Source organism: Nestor notabilis, unplaced genomic scaffold (assembly GCF_000696875.1).
Source record: "Nestor notabilis isolate BGI_N333 unplaced genomic scaffold, ASM69687v1 scaffold7327, whole genome shotgun sequence".
In the NCBI taxonomy this organism is placed as follows: domain Eukaryota; kingdom Metazoa; phylum Chordata; class Aves; order Psittaciformes; family Psittacidae; genus Nestor; species Nestor notabilis.
This window is the reverse complement of record NW_009937724.1, coordinates 1040-14872: the sequence shown is the minus strand read 5'-3', so window position 1 is coordinate 14872 and position 13833 is coordinate 1040. Positions and strand designations below refer to the sequence as shown.

The following is a 13833-nucleotide window of genomic DNA, read 5'->3' as shown; positions in this document are numbered from 1 at the left end:
TTCAATGGCAGAAATCACACCTGTCTCACGGGATAAGTTGAGTATTCAGACTATTAAATTCATTCTAGCGACTATATTGTATCCCACTATGCATTGTGCCTTGTAGAGAGCATAACACTTCTTAACACCATAAAATCATATAGCAAAATACATGCATCTACTATCAGAGTAGAGACAGCCCTACATGGAGAAGGGACTGAGGAAGGAAGCACCTTCTTGCTGAATGTCCTATATGATACACTGAACAGATTTAGTTGACACAACTCCACTGAAAATGAAACAAATCCCACTGAAACCTGCCAGTTTGGCATCAGTGTTTATTTTTACATCTTCATTGCTACAGAGCTCACAAAGCACACATGGCCCTTGCTTCCAGGCTAGAGAAAAAAGTATCAAAATGCCCTGTGTGACAATAGTAGCCTATTCCTAACAAAGGCTTTGCATCAGGGCTCACTAGTGAAAACACTAGGACAGTTGTTGTTAACAACTGTTACAACAGTAACAGTTAAGTTGGAAGTGAAAACTCCAAGACAGTTGTTACCACTGCTGTGTCCTAAGCATCTTCAATTGCATCCCTCTTGCAGTGCCAGTAGGACCTGGTACACAAATCACTCTGTAGACGCAACATCATAAAAATAAACTAAAAATGTGGGAAAAGGGAAGGGAAGCAGTGCCATTAAATGGAGTTGGCTGCAGAGGCAGGAGCAGGCAATCACTGCACATGCAGAAGGTGTGAGGCCACTTTCACAATAACTGGAGGTATGAGATGTTGAAGTCACAAGCTCAAGAAATCCCACTCAGCAGCTACACAACATGGTCCATCATTCTGAGCCTCCACTCTTGCCAGTGGCACTGAGAAGTTGTAATTTGCTTATTTGGTCTGTAGAAAGTTTTTTAATGGTGATGATGAAAAGGTGTATAGTTCTTGGTTATTTCTTAGTAAACAGACAGGTTTCTGCAGTGCGTGAGTGGATGGTACGAGTTACTTATGATTATGCACTGTCTATGTGATACAGCACAATTAACTGTTCAGTGAGTTACACATTCGTAGATTGGTGCAGAATTAATCAGGTATTAAAGCTCACTCGTAACAACAGATATTAATACTGATTTCTTAACAGGCTCAAAAAATAATGTATTAATACTGAAGTTAACTAAGCAATTTATAAAGTATGAAAAATGTATTTCAGCTGTTAACGGTTTGTATTTGACTATTTGCTTTAGATCAAGAAGCAAGAAGAGGTTAACTCATGGCTCAATCACTATTACACTCAGGTTGTTATTAAAAAGCACCTTCCCATCTCTTTCTTGACTGCATTCAGGCTTTCTTAACTCTTCCATTACCTGATGCTTTAGTTCAGGAGGAGCAGTTTTAGAAAACTCACAAGTTTCTGTCAGGAAGTCCAGCAACATCTCCCCATCCTTGCTCCCTTCAATAAAGCAGCTTGTTATGTCCATGTGGGATGGGAGCTCATGGAGCTGGCACTTCAGCCCAGCTGAATCCAGTATTCTTTTGATGTCAGCAGAAGAAACGTAAGAGCAGAGATCATCTAAAGGGAAGGAAGACCTGTGCTTCTTCCATAGTGTTTCCCAGCCACTGGTTCCTGAGAGATAAACCGCCAGAAAAATGCTCAAGGATAAGGAAAACCACAAGATTTTGATCACATCGTGTTTTTTTTTATCACTTGTCCTCACTGAGAGCAGGATCTTTCCAGAATTGAGACATGTGACCTGAGGCATGACGGAAATGGTTGCCTCTCTGCTTCCAGCTGCCTTGAGATTGGGGGTTGCAGGCAGGGATGGACATGTTACTTACCCTGGAGCTTCAGCCACCAAGCCCCCAGCTGAGACCAGAGCACCTCAGTGCACTTAATCATCCTCCCTTCCACTCTCAACACACTGCATCCCTCTGCTTCATACACATAGGCAGTGTCTTGCAGTGACATTCTTCTATAGTCAACATGCTGAACACAAGCTATTCTGTGCCACCTTCATGATTTAAACTATTCCCTAGGTTTCTGCTACTGTTTGGAAGACCAATTCCTCTCTTATCACTTCACCTAGTTATTTGGTGGTTGAGCTACATTTGAGCTTCATTGAAACATTTATTACCAGTAAACTATCTGCCATGTGAACTACATGGGGTACAAAATCCTGGTCACATTGTCCATGCAGCTGGATGTATGGTGGAGAAAAGCATGGGATGGACAGAGCCCAGGGTGAAACTGCACTATCCTCCCAGCTTTCAGCCTTCACTTCCACCATGCTTACATGCTGTTGGGAATGGGCAATGAGAGGGTTGCCTCTCACCCCAAGCAGACCTCCCCAGTGCTGGCAGAAGGATGCTTTGGCTGTGTACTATTTGGATGTGCATCAATGAAGAGCAGGGAAGGAAAAGGCCCCTGTGGCACTGCAGTCACCTACAGAACTGACCCCAAGCGAAGCCCATGCTTCTGCATGCACCTCTTCTCAAGGGATGTTTCACAAAGAAAACCAGCTGGGTGAGCTGAAAACTCCCCAGATATGCCTTCACATCTCTATTTTGCCTCAGCCTGGATCTCTGATTCAGCATTTCTTCTATACATCATTTATAAAAGGATCACCCAGAATGACTGGACCGGATGAAAATAACTTCAAGCCTAATGAGCAGCTCTTGAGAGTTATGACAATAAATCTCCATAACTACTAAAACCAGTTGCTCGGCTGTTTTGCAAATGCTTTATCTGCAAACAGTTATTTATAGTCAAATAAACAGTTTGGTGTTTAGAAAAGGGGCTACAATATTTTCTTTCACCTGGTGGAAATTGAATGCAGAACACTAATTGCAGAAAATTTGCTGGTGTCAGTGTTGTGTGACTCAGTGCCATCTCTGAGCTGAGCAATTATACACTACCTGAACGCAGCATTATTATAATAGCTCTCAATAGGCTCAGCATATGGCACTACTTTTGTTTTCAAGGCGATATAAACAGATTTTTAAAATATGTTAAAAATAACACCACATAGCTCTTGCAACTCACCTGCTTTCCCAGCAGGAACAGAGCAGGAGGGATTGCAACCTTCACCGACTGACCAAGCCCTCTCCTATCAATCCTATTCCCTGACTGTTTTTTAATTAACACATCCTAATGTGTTTGTGTTGGAGATGACATTACCTTCATTTTTTGAAATGAGCTTTGTTCTGATTATCTTTCAGTACCTTTTTGCTTCAGTGCTCATTTTCATAGCACTTCTTCCTTCCCCTCTCTTCTCTTTCCCCCAAGGTTTTCCCTTTCCTTTCCCTCCCCTATTCTAAGCCTTACTGCTCTCTCCCATTTTCTTGCTGGGCCCAGCAATTAATGCTCCATTCTGCTCCATTAGAAAACATAGAATTGCCTGGCCCAGAGAGGACTTCAAATACTTTTTATTTTTAATATGATTTCATAATGTGATTTTTAATTACATTAATTTTGAATACACACATGTTCCTCCCTGTATTCACATTTCGTGAATATCCAAAGGGACAGGTTAAGCAACTGGAAAAGAGTTTCAATTAACTATACACAGGTAATCAGCAACAGTCTGATATTATGATCTATTCCACTTCAGCCAAAGAATGAGAACAGTTCTTTCAAACAATTTAAAATCAGATCACTTAAAATACAGATTTCTTGTAGTGAGATGCTTGAAAACACTTTATACTAAAAATATCTTGGAGACAAATAGTTTGAATAAATTCAGGTCAGAGAAGTGTCGCTTCATTGTGGACACTTCATGAACACAGAAAAGGAACTTCATTAAACACATTACAGTTTGCAGACATGGCCAAATTAAATAAAAAAATAAGCTTAAACCTCTGAACAAATAACACTTAATATACCTGACAAAATTATCAGGTATGACTGTTTATACAACTAAAATTTCTATAGCTTGTGAAGCAAATTAAAGGCTTTCTAGAGTCACATTAGACCCCACCATTGCAGTATCTCTAGCGTATTTTGCCCACAATATTAAAAGGTCATTGTTTACTCTGCTCCCACACTTTCCTGCTGGATTGACCACAGAACATGTCTTTTGAGATCTGAAACAGCCTAAGAATGCTGTTTTCCACCCAAAATGATGAAATTAAGGAAATGGGCAGTTTGAGAAGAAAATGAACCATATGTGCTCTAACACCTGCTGTATGGCACAGCCGAGCTCTGTTGTAGCTGTTTGCTTAATGCCACAAGTTTCCAGGAGTGAGATAATGTGGTACCCAGCCTGAAAAACCTTTTACAGAAAATAGCTGAGGCTGAAGGAGCTCTTGTGAGCGAGAGCCGCTGGATGGAGCCTCTCCCCTGCTGTGGGCCTCTCTACTGCATCCATCACTGGCCAGGCTCTATGATGGGGAAGGGTAGAGGGCGAGAGAAAGATGTTTTGTGTCCTTGGCATGGGTTTTCTGGCTTACAAAGCCTTCTGCTTTACAACCTGCAGCATGGAGCTGCGCAGGTATATACAGTGTGCAGATTTCAATCGATGTAGATGAGTGGACACAATTTATTACTCACTGAGTTCACCTCTACTGGTGAAAAAGGATGTTGTAAATAAAAATGTGCACTGATTTCTAGCTGGCCTGTGTTGAGCTTGCAGGAACCACAAAGCTCCTCACAGCTCTTGCCCAACTGAGCAGCACTGGTGGAGCATCTCTCACCTGACACCAGGATAATGAGGAGCTTTGCCTGCTCTTCCAGGAGGCTGTGGAAATACCGGATAGTTGCTGGGACATCTTTCACATAATACAGCATCTGGAAAGAGCAGAGATACTTGCAGATACAGTGAGGTCCTGGTGAATATTGTAAGTGGCACCACTAGGTGAAAGAAACCAAATGGGGGCAATCTTGACAGAATTGCAGCAGGACAACAGGACATGTTAACACGACAGTGGGCAGTGAACTCATACTGCAAGCTCATGGCTGTCACTGCCTTGCCTGCTCTCTGGTTCTCCCAGGATGAAGCTTGTGCTCATTCGTTAACCTGAGATAAACAGATTTTCCTTTCTTAGCATCAAAGATGACTTGTAATGGCTTCAGTAAACTTGGAAATACAAAGGCAATTTCACGGAGAGAACAAGGAGCTTCGAAAATACTAGTTAAAATGTATTTTCAGTTGGCTGCCACCCACCGCCCAGTTAATTGGACTACTGTGCTCAAAGTTGTTTTGCTATAACTCATCTTTCATTTTTGCAGTTCACTTATGCTTAAGTACTTTAAATTACAGGGAAATAAACTCACCTTTCTTCCCCTTAGAGTGGATAATGAGGTCACACACTTCATGCATACTTTTAACAGCCAAATCTTTGGCAACATTTATTTTGCAGAGATTTTTACCTGGATCATGTGAATGAAGTCCCATTTTTTAGACTTCTTTTCTGTATTCATTCGACTTTCATATTCATAAGCTGTCTCCTCATGCCAGGTAAACTTTACGTTCTCAAGGTTTGATGTTGCAGCCACATGCTCTGAAATATGGGAGAAGGCAGAACAGAGTTATCTCAATTGCAAATACAAGACCAATTTCCATTCAGGGCTTTTATACATCTAAAAGTCATATTTAGATAGAGAGATGTGGTACCAATTTAACCCAGCGGTGGAACATTTAAAACCTGGAGCACATATGGGGCTGTAAAGGTCTTTGTAGGATGAAATCTTAAGAGGGTCTGATGTTTTTCCCTTTGCACCTTCATTTGGGCTCATCCAGCCTTTACCTGATCAAAAAAAACCCAAACCAAACCAAACCAAAACCCAAACAACTCTTCCCCATGACTGAATTTCAATATATTGGTTGGGATAGACAGTTATGAGGCCATGAGCAGCACATTCCATGCTGAATGGGGGAAGTGTTGATGGCCTCTTCACTTAAGTGCCACAAGCCCCACATAACTGAGTAGAAGCCAGGCCATGGCAAAGGGTTTTCTAGAGACTGAACAAATGAGGATGGATCAAAGGGTGGTAATTTTGGAAAGAAGCAAAATTAAGAGCTCAAGAAAGGTAGAGAAAGTAATTGGCTTACTCTGGGAATGTGTCATGGGGATGATGGGAGAGGGAAGGAGCTTTGCTCCATGAGCCCATCACTTGACATTTGCTTTCTGCTGTGTCCAAATAATTTTTCAAAAGCCCACGGTTTAAGGCAACTGCTTCAGGTAAAAGGGATAATAGTATTTTAAAGCAAAGAGGAGTATAAAGAGTGACACACGGCATGTTTTCAGACCTTGATACAATGCATATCCAGCAACAGAGGAAAGCAGAAAGCTGGAGAAGTGGATACAAGAGCAGAAAGCTGGAGAAGTGGATACAAGGAATAAGTTATACCAAGGGCCTGGCTCACCACTTCATTTCTTTGCTTTTTATAGGAGCAAAACTGAGAGATAATTTCAGAATTTAGGGGATGCCAGAATATTAATGTCCATCTGCTGGCATATGGAGCTCTTCTCACTGTGCTCCTGCCTGGAGCTCAGGATTGCTCCAGGACAAAGCTAGCCTTGATGCGATTTCTGTGCTTCGCTGGAGTTAACATAAATTTAAAACTCAAATGGCCCAAAGGCAGACTGAGCCTTAGCTACAGAACACGTGTTCAAAACTACATGATTTGCTAAGACCAGTGGCTTTACACCACTAATCACAATGTTTCTCCTTTAGGGGTCTGATTAGGATATATCCCCATTGGACAGATGAGAAATGCTCTATCAGTGCTTATCTCCTCTCTTTTTGTGGCTGGAAATGGGCCACCCCTTTCGATGCTGCTACTATTACTCTGTTTGCTTCTATTTATCAGTCACCAGCTCTGGCACTTGCAGTTCAGGTTTAATTTGCTGGTTTAAACTCAGGCTTCATTCAGCAGTAGTTCATATCTCCACCACAAATAATCTGGTGCAATCTGGTTCAATTCAATTGCTAGACAGTCTGCAAGGAGGTGCTAGTAAAGCTGGATCGATTGCCAAGGTGGGCTTTTAAAGACAAAATTTCAGAAAGGGCAATCTCATTCTGATTATGGGAAGTTTCTGCCCAAAGATTCATCTGAAGCTAAAATGTATCACACGAACCATTTTGAAAATTTTTCCTTAATTTTATCCTAGTCATGTGCCCTTGCTGGGTGCCATCAAAACTTTAGTGCCCGCAGTTGTGCCATGCCATGCAGGCAAAGGCAATGCACCTCAGCTGTGGTGCCACCAACACTCCAACCACAGTCATCAAGGGGTGGAAAGCTACAGCCTGGACATGGAGCTTTGAGGAGAGCCTCCGTTGTACAACGCAGCCTAAGAGAAACCTCAATTTGTAATCACTGCACATCCCAGTATGAAATTTGTCTTGTGAGCTTGGCTTCTCTTTCCCAAGGTGAAAGTATCTGGTTAGGCAGAAAACATAACTACTGAATCCTCAGAGATGCAGATAATGTTTCCAGTTCTCTCTGGAAAATCTAAGGGCTCAGAAACCTAATTAAGGATACCTATTGGGGACATGACTAATTACCAAATAAGAAAGTTTAAAGAAAGAAATTCAGATTAATATTCCATTTCTAGTTTAGCATAAAACTTAAAATAAGGACAACATCTTATATTTTCTCCAACATTCTTCTGGAAAGAAACTCGTTGAAGTAGGATAGGACTTCCAGTTAAGCAGTGGTAGGACCATTGGGAAGACTCAGCACAAATCCAGTCTCACATAGCCTGTGGTCCATGGCCCAGACAGGTCAGAAACGCTATGTGCTGGTGCTCAAACTGCCTTGTAAACAGGCTAGATGATCTGTTGCCCATCCTTCACCACCTCAGCCTGGAGCAATGTAAAACCTCCTGGTATTTTGCACAAGCCATTATTTCAAGGATCAGGTCCATGTAATACAGAGACAGATGTAAAACAATGGGTTCCTTGGAAGCCTTTGGTGCTTCTGGTGACTCTGAACTCCCCTGAACTGTGGGGAGAAAGGGATTGTTGCAAGTTTTTTTAATTTTTACTTCAACTTCCACAAGTCGCTTCATACTGAGAACGCTTCATTTTTAAGGACTTAAGCAAGAGTAAGGGTTGGAGATTTACAGTGTGGTTTTATAGTCTGGTATTTACTGTGGTTTGGAGCATTTCCAACAGCTTGGACTTCTGAGCAGTTTCATTCATTTCCGTCACATCCATTCAGCAGCTGTTTTCTGGCAAGGTGTGCTCTGCTCAGGGTTGCTCACAGCCTGTACCCCATAGGTGGTATCACCATAAAAGACCATAATTACCTGCTAAATTAAAGACTGGTGGGTGTTAATCCAGTGGTACTCAAACTGTGGATTGATATTTAATGCGCGCTTTGTAGGGCAATTTGACCAAAGCACCCCTGCTAACATTCAGTCCTCCTTAGAAAACTCTTGTCTTTCCTTCATGATGTTGCTCAGACCTTGGGAATGGTGGAAGGAAACAAGCTCTAAGCCACTAAGGACACAGCAAAAGTCTTTCCTATCTATCTTGCTTTCCTTTCCATGTTTTCTAATTCCAAGGGTGGTAAGTAATTTAGTGCAACACTGTGAGGTTTGGCTAACTGTTATTTGGAAATTATTTGTAAGATATGTGAGAATTACCATGAGACACTAAAATTTTCCCTTTGATGCTGAGGAGGGATCCTGATTCAGTGCAAGTTGAAGGAGAAAAGCTTTCTGAAATGTGCGGATTTTATTCTATTCCTATTCAATCACCCATCAGTTCCCACCTAGCTTAGCTTTTTAAATCTGTCTAGCCTAAGCATTTGCCATGCAGAGTTCTTTGCAGCGTGAGAGACTAAGATTTTAATGAGAGACTGAACACTGTTGAAAAGCAATGATGGCAAAAAAGCATGAAATAGTGACTTTTTTTTACTTTTAAGAGCCAATTCGGAGAAGAAAGTATCTGAATGCAGGGTCATTTTAATGCATTTAGCACATTTAACATAAATTTAATTTATTTAATGTAACAATACCTTTGTACTTGAAGATTTGGTCAGCACTTGGCTCTATCACATCATTGTTGATGGTGACCCCTGGATATCTGGCTTGCATTTTTGAGAGGATCAGCAGGTCAATCTCACCTAGGGACTCAAGCAACATGAAATACCAGATGAAAGTAAAGCTCAGGCAACTGCTATCTCCACCATCATCACATCCCCAGTTTTGAAGACTGATGCCTGCCATTCACGTACAGAAAATGTACCACACAGGTACATGTAGCTGCTTTGTATTCTCAGCAGATTGACACTGAAGGTTTAGCTCTAGGATTTGAGAAAAATTTCAATATCAGTCCCAACTATCTTCATTCCTCATCTCTGACTGCCACCATCAGTGCCAAGGGAAAACCAGACACATTCATGCACATGGCTTGACCTTCTATTTTCTGAACATGGCCTAACTTCCTAACTTCACTGAACAGATCCTAAATGGCTTTGATGGTACCAGTTCTGATGGTCCCAAGTCACCAGTGAACCTGGCAGTATTTCTTAAGAGTCAGCAAGAGCATTTTTAGCCAAGCGTCTCACTGGTTACCAAGTCATGTGGGTGAGGGAGCAGAGAATACGTATTTACACTGGAATCAGAAGCAACATTCATGTCTGTTTGTCTTTACTGTCCTATGACCTTTTCCATAAGTATGTGCGCATACTGCCTGTGTTTATCTAACCGCTGTTTGCAGAAGACCCCAGAGCTGACTACTTTTTTTTGTGAGGAATAGGTCTCTCTGGACACTGGTCAGGCCAGCTGCAATTATTTTACTGGTGGAACTACCAATAGATCCAACATTTCAAAATTTAAAATGAGCTGCCATCGCTCTTGATCACCTCTTGCCATCCACAATATAAGAAGTGGAAAAAATAATAGAAGAATAAATTAAGGTAGAAAGAGTGAAGCAGAGGGTAGTTGTGGTGAATAATACATCCAGACGCTGTGTTACAGACAAATACTGAGCTTTGTCCTGAAAGATTTACTTGTGCTTGCACACAAGTCCATGTTATAAAATTCTCTACAAATGAACTAAATTATGTAGTGAATGAAAGATCCCCAGCAAACCCTGATGGCCAGACAGGCCCTTGCTGAGGGAGGGCCCCCACTGTATTTGCACAGCCTCTACCTGTCTTTATGATTTTCAGTGCTCTTGGGCTCCTGCCACTTCAGCATTAGCTCCATTACACAGAAGATTTGAGGTACAAAAGGAAAATATCAGGGATTAAATAGTCATAATGTGTCCCCCAGCGCTCAAACCAGAACACCAGCTCCTCCCCCGGAAGGGTCCTTTTCACTACGAAGAACTCTGCCTATTTCTGACCCCACCACACATCACCACAGGTCAAAATCAGGCACCCCATCCCAGGTCTCATCTGCTCACTAACGCCCTGAGAATTTAACATAAAAAGTGAAGAAGGGTTCCATTTTTTCAGACTTACATGTCTGTCTTACAGCAACTAACAACACCAAAATTTATGAGGCATCTGATTCTTTGAGAGAGGGAAATTGAATTTCTGAAGCAGCAGAAATAGCTGCAGCTTTGCAATCACTGCAAACCCTGAATTCTGTTGAAAAATCAGAGCAAAGCCAGTCATCTGCTGACTGCTGTGGTAGGATTTGTGAACAGAGAATTTGTAATGAACTACTGGAATATTTTGATGTTTGGTTCCTTTACCAACTTTCCGTAAAAGGGACTTTGTAAAAAACCCTTTGAAAAGACTTCTGATGATAGAAAAAAACCTGAATTTTGCATTTCCATATGTGGTTAATACACTCTTCTGTGGCCAAACCACCCTTGTATTGTTTTTAAACAAAAAAAACCCCACCCCTTTGATTAATAATTTAATCCACAGCCTTAATTGACTTCGGTTAGCTCTTTTATATGCAAACAAGTGTCCTGAGGCATTTTACAGTCAAATCCGTGGCAGCTTGCATTATCAACAATTTGGCAATTAGGCTATCCAAATTATTTAAACTCTCCAACACAATTACCTTTTAAAGGCTACCACTATGTTCACCATTAAGTTTCTAATTAAACATTTTACGTAACGGAATAGTTTATAGCACAGTTGCTGCTTTATAGCAGCGTTGACGACTTTTATGGTTTTTAAAGGTACAGAGTGCTGTGCACTGGAGTGTGAACTTAATAAGGCAGAAGCTGTAGGCGAAGGCAGGCGCTGTACATGGGCTGGTGTAATGGGATATGATGCTACATTAAATGGTGTGCTTGCCTCTCGAGGCGGGAAAGTGGAAAGGAAACTTTCCTTCCATGCTCCCTCCCTGCAAAGTACAGGGGCAGATGAGGCCAAGGCAGCAGCTCCATCACTGCCCTCCAACACCATCCAGGAGTAGCTGGGGGAATTTGGGAATTTGCTCTTTCCTTACCTTCCAAGAGCCGGGGATGAGAACAAGCCAGCAAACAGCAGGGGTTTTGGTGATTTGGGGATTTTTGCATCACAAAACGAGCTTTGCCTGCGTATTATTGCTTGAATGTCCACTTAGCTGGAATGTCCCTGGTTAGGGAGTTGAGTACCTCGCTAAGTGTGCCTGTTAAAAACAACACTATTTTTTTGGCAGAAGAATAGTTTCTTTTGTGGGGAGAGCAATACTGCTACTCTGTCACATTGTCTGTTTTATAACTAATGCCCACCATTTGCATACAATTATTTTTACTTATTAGGAGAGATTGACAAGGCTGAGATCAGTCTTTGGAGATGGTATGACTAAAGCATTTAAACTGAATTAACTGTTGATGTAAAATTTAAGTTTGATGACTTAATGGGCAGAGCAAAATTAGAAAACAGAGGCTTTAATTATGGGGGAACTTAAGCAAGAATTTAATGAGAGAAATCCACTTGATGTTCTTTGTACTGTTTTTCCACCCAGTAAACTTCAGATAAGAGACTTATTTCTTCCACTTTCTTCTGGATTTATTCTAGAGTTTATATTCAGCTGCAGTGTTTTGGGGAATAGTAGCTCCAGGAGGGGCTCGTACATTGACTGTGGTCAGCAAGTACATACAGGCAAAACAGTGCTCAGCCTAGGCTATCACATAGCAGGGCAGGAGGCAGCAGTGATGGGGAGTGATTGTCTCGGTAAGTAGTTACAGGGCAGAATAATTGCAACAAACCTGCGAAAAATTGCAGATCTTTTGACAATAAAATTTTAATATTCTGAGGAATCTAAGACATTTGGGGATGGGGGATGAGGGTGTTGCATAGAAGTACTACCAGGCAGTCAAGCCTCTCTCTGCCCTTGAGGAGTGATGGTGCAGAAGGAGGTCTCTTATGGAGAGAGGGTGGGGAGGCACAAGCTGTTCCCAGATGATGTGGCCACACACCAGCTAGCACCATCTGTGCCCTGGAGCTGACTTTTCAAGAAAAGACTTATTTCCTCCTCTGCTCCTATCTGCAATTTTTAATCCTTTATTCTCTTAAAAAAATAAAAATAAAAATTAAAAACATATGATATTGAAGTCCATAGCATACCTGCTCCACCACCAACACTTAGAATATTGATTGTAGACTTCCCATTTCCAATACTGAAAAACATTATTTATACATTTTAGGAGAGCTACCCAGTACTGGAGAGTGTAACATGTTTAACATCCCTTAGTGAGGCTTTGGCAGCGCCATAAAATCCTGACCCCAGAGAAGGGCCTCCTCAGAGACAGGATTTGACACTGTCTGCCTGCTGCCCAAGCCACCCCACAAAGCAAGGAGTCCAGAAAAAAACACACACCGGAGCAGGACTGTTCTTTAGACATGTGAGAGAGAGACTAAATATTACCTAAAAAGATTACTTTTAAAAGGATGCTCACAATCAAGTTTAATATTAGAACATAATATCTGCTAACGCATTTTACCGTTGATTCAAGGCAAGCTGTATTTGCATGCAAGGAAACAATTCAGCCTTATCTCCTTCCTGCTAGGTGGGACCCGTCATGAAGAACAGCCATTCAGCAGTGTGTGCGGTGGTGTGTGTTAGGTCTCCCTAACAGAGACCTCCAGACGCCTACGGGCAGGATGGCTGGTGGGGAACAGCAATCTGCCTCTTGCAGACAGCCCCTTGAGCTCAGTCAAGCCTGTCACCGCCACGGGACCATGGCCCTTCAGCTCGATGCGACCACCTCCATGTTACCTCTCTATCACAGCTGGCAACTGTCTCTCCATGAACTCCTGCATACACTGGTGCTCGGTCGAATTCGCGAGGAAGAGGCGGAAAGACTGGAGGTATCTGTCAGGGTCAGTAAACAAGCTCCTCATTAGCAATGCCATGTTGGTGGATGGAAGGGTACAGAAAGGGTCAGGTTGCTCCTTGCAGCTCTTTTAGACCTAGAAAAGAAACACTAGAGAGGTAAAAACCGTGCCTGGACTTTGCTCTGCATTCTCAGCCCTGCTACTGCACTTTGGAGCACTTAAAAAAGTATTATGCAATTTTGAAATAGAAGCTGTAAATCAGGTTTGAGCAGCAAAGTTAATACATCATCTTTAATCTGCACAGAGGAAATGCCAGCATTTTTTAACTGTGCTGACACAGGGCTCTGTTAAAACCCAGTAAAAGGGCCTTTAGACAGTTCTTAAATAAAAGAAAAATTCCCCTATTTCTTGAAGGCATGGAGAAGCTCCAAAGACTTGGTCTGGATTAGAAGCAAGTGCAACACACATCTCCAGAGATCCTGGCAGATGTCTCTATCTGTTTTTTTAATCTTCTGATGTTCTTAAAGGGAATGTTGATGGTGGGGTGAAAGCAATAAAAACCTTATAAATGCACTCTTTATTTTTCTAGTTCCTCTGAAGATAATGGTATGATTCCCACGGGCTAAATAGTTAATTCATGAAAGCCACATGAGGTACTGGTATGAATGCTAAGCGAAA

The 13833-nt window shown here is 41.9% G+C and overlaps 1 protein-coding gene across 1 annotated transcript; it reads right to left on the bottom strand.

Moving 5' to 3' along the window:
- Positions 1-1248: 1248 nt before the first annotated feature.
- HNMT (histamine N-methyltransferase) lies at positions 1249-13233 on the bottom strand. Its single transcript, XM_010018967.1, has 6 exons — positions 13097-13233; positions 12445-12497; positions 8944-9051; positions 5346-5476; positions 4670-4763; positions 1249-1604 (listed from the first exon to the last, which is right to left on the bottom strand). Exons 1-6 carry the CDS (start codon positions 13231-13233, stop codon positions 1249-1251), a joined length of 879 nt encoding a protein of 292 aa, XP_010017269.1.
- Positions 13234-13833: the final 600 nt, after the last annotated feature.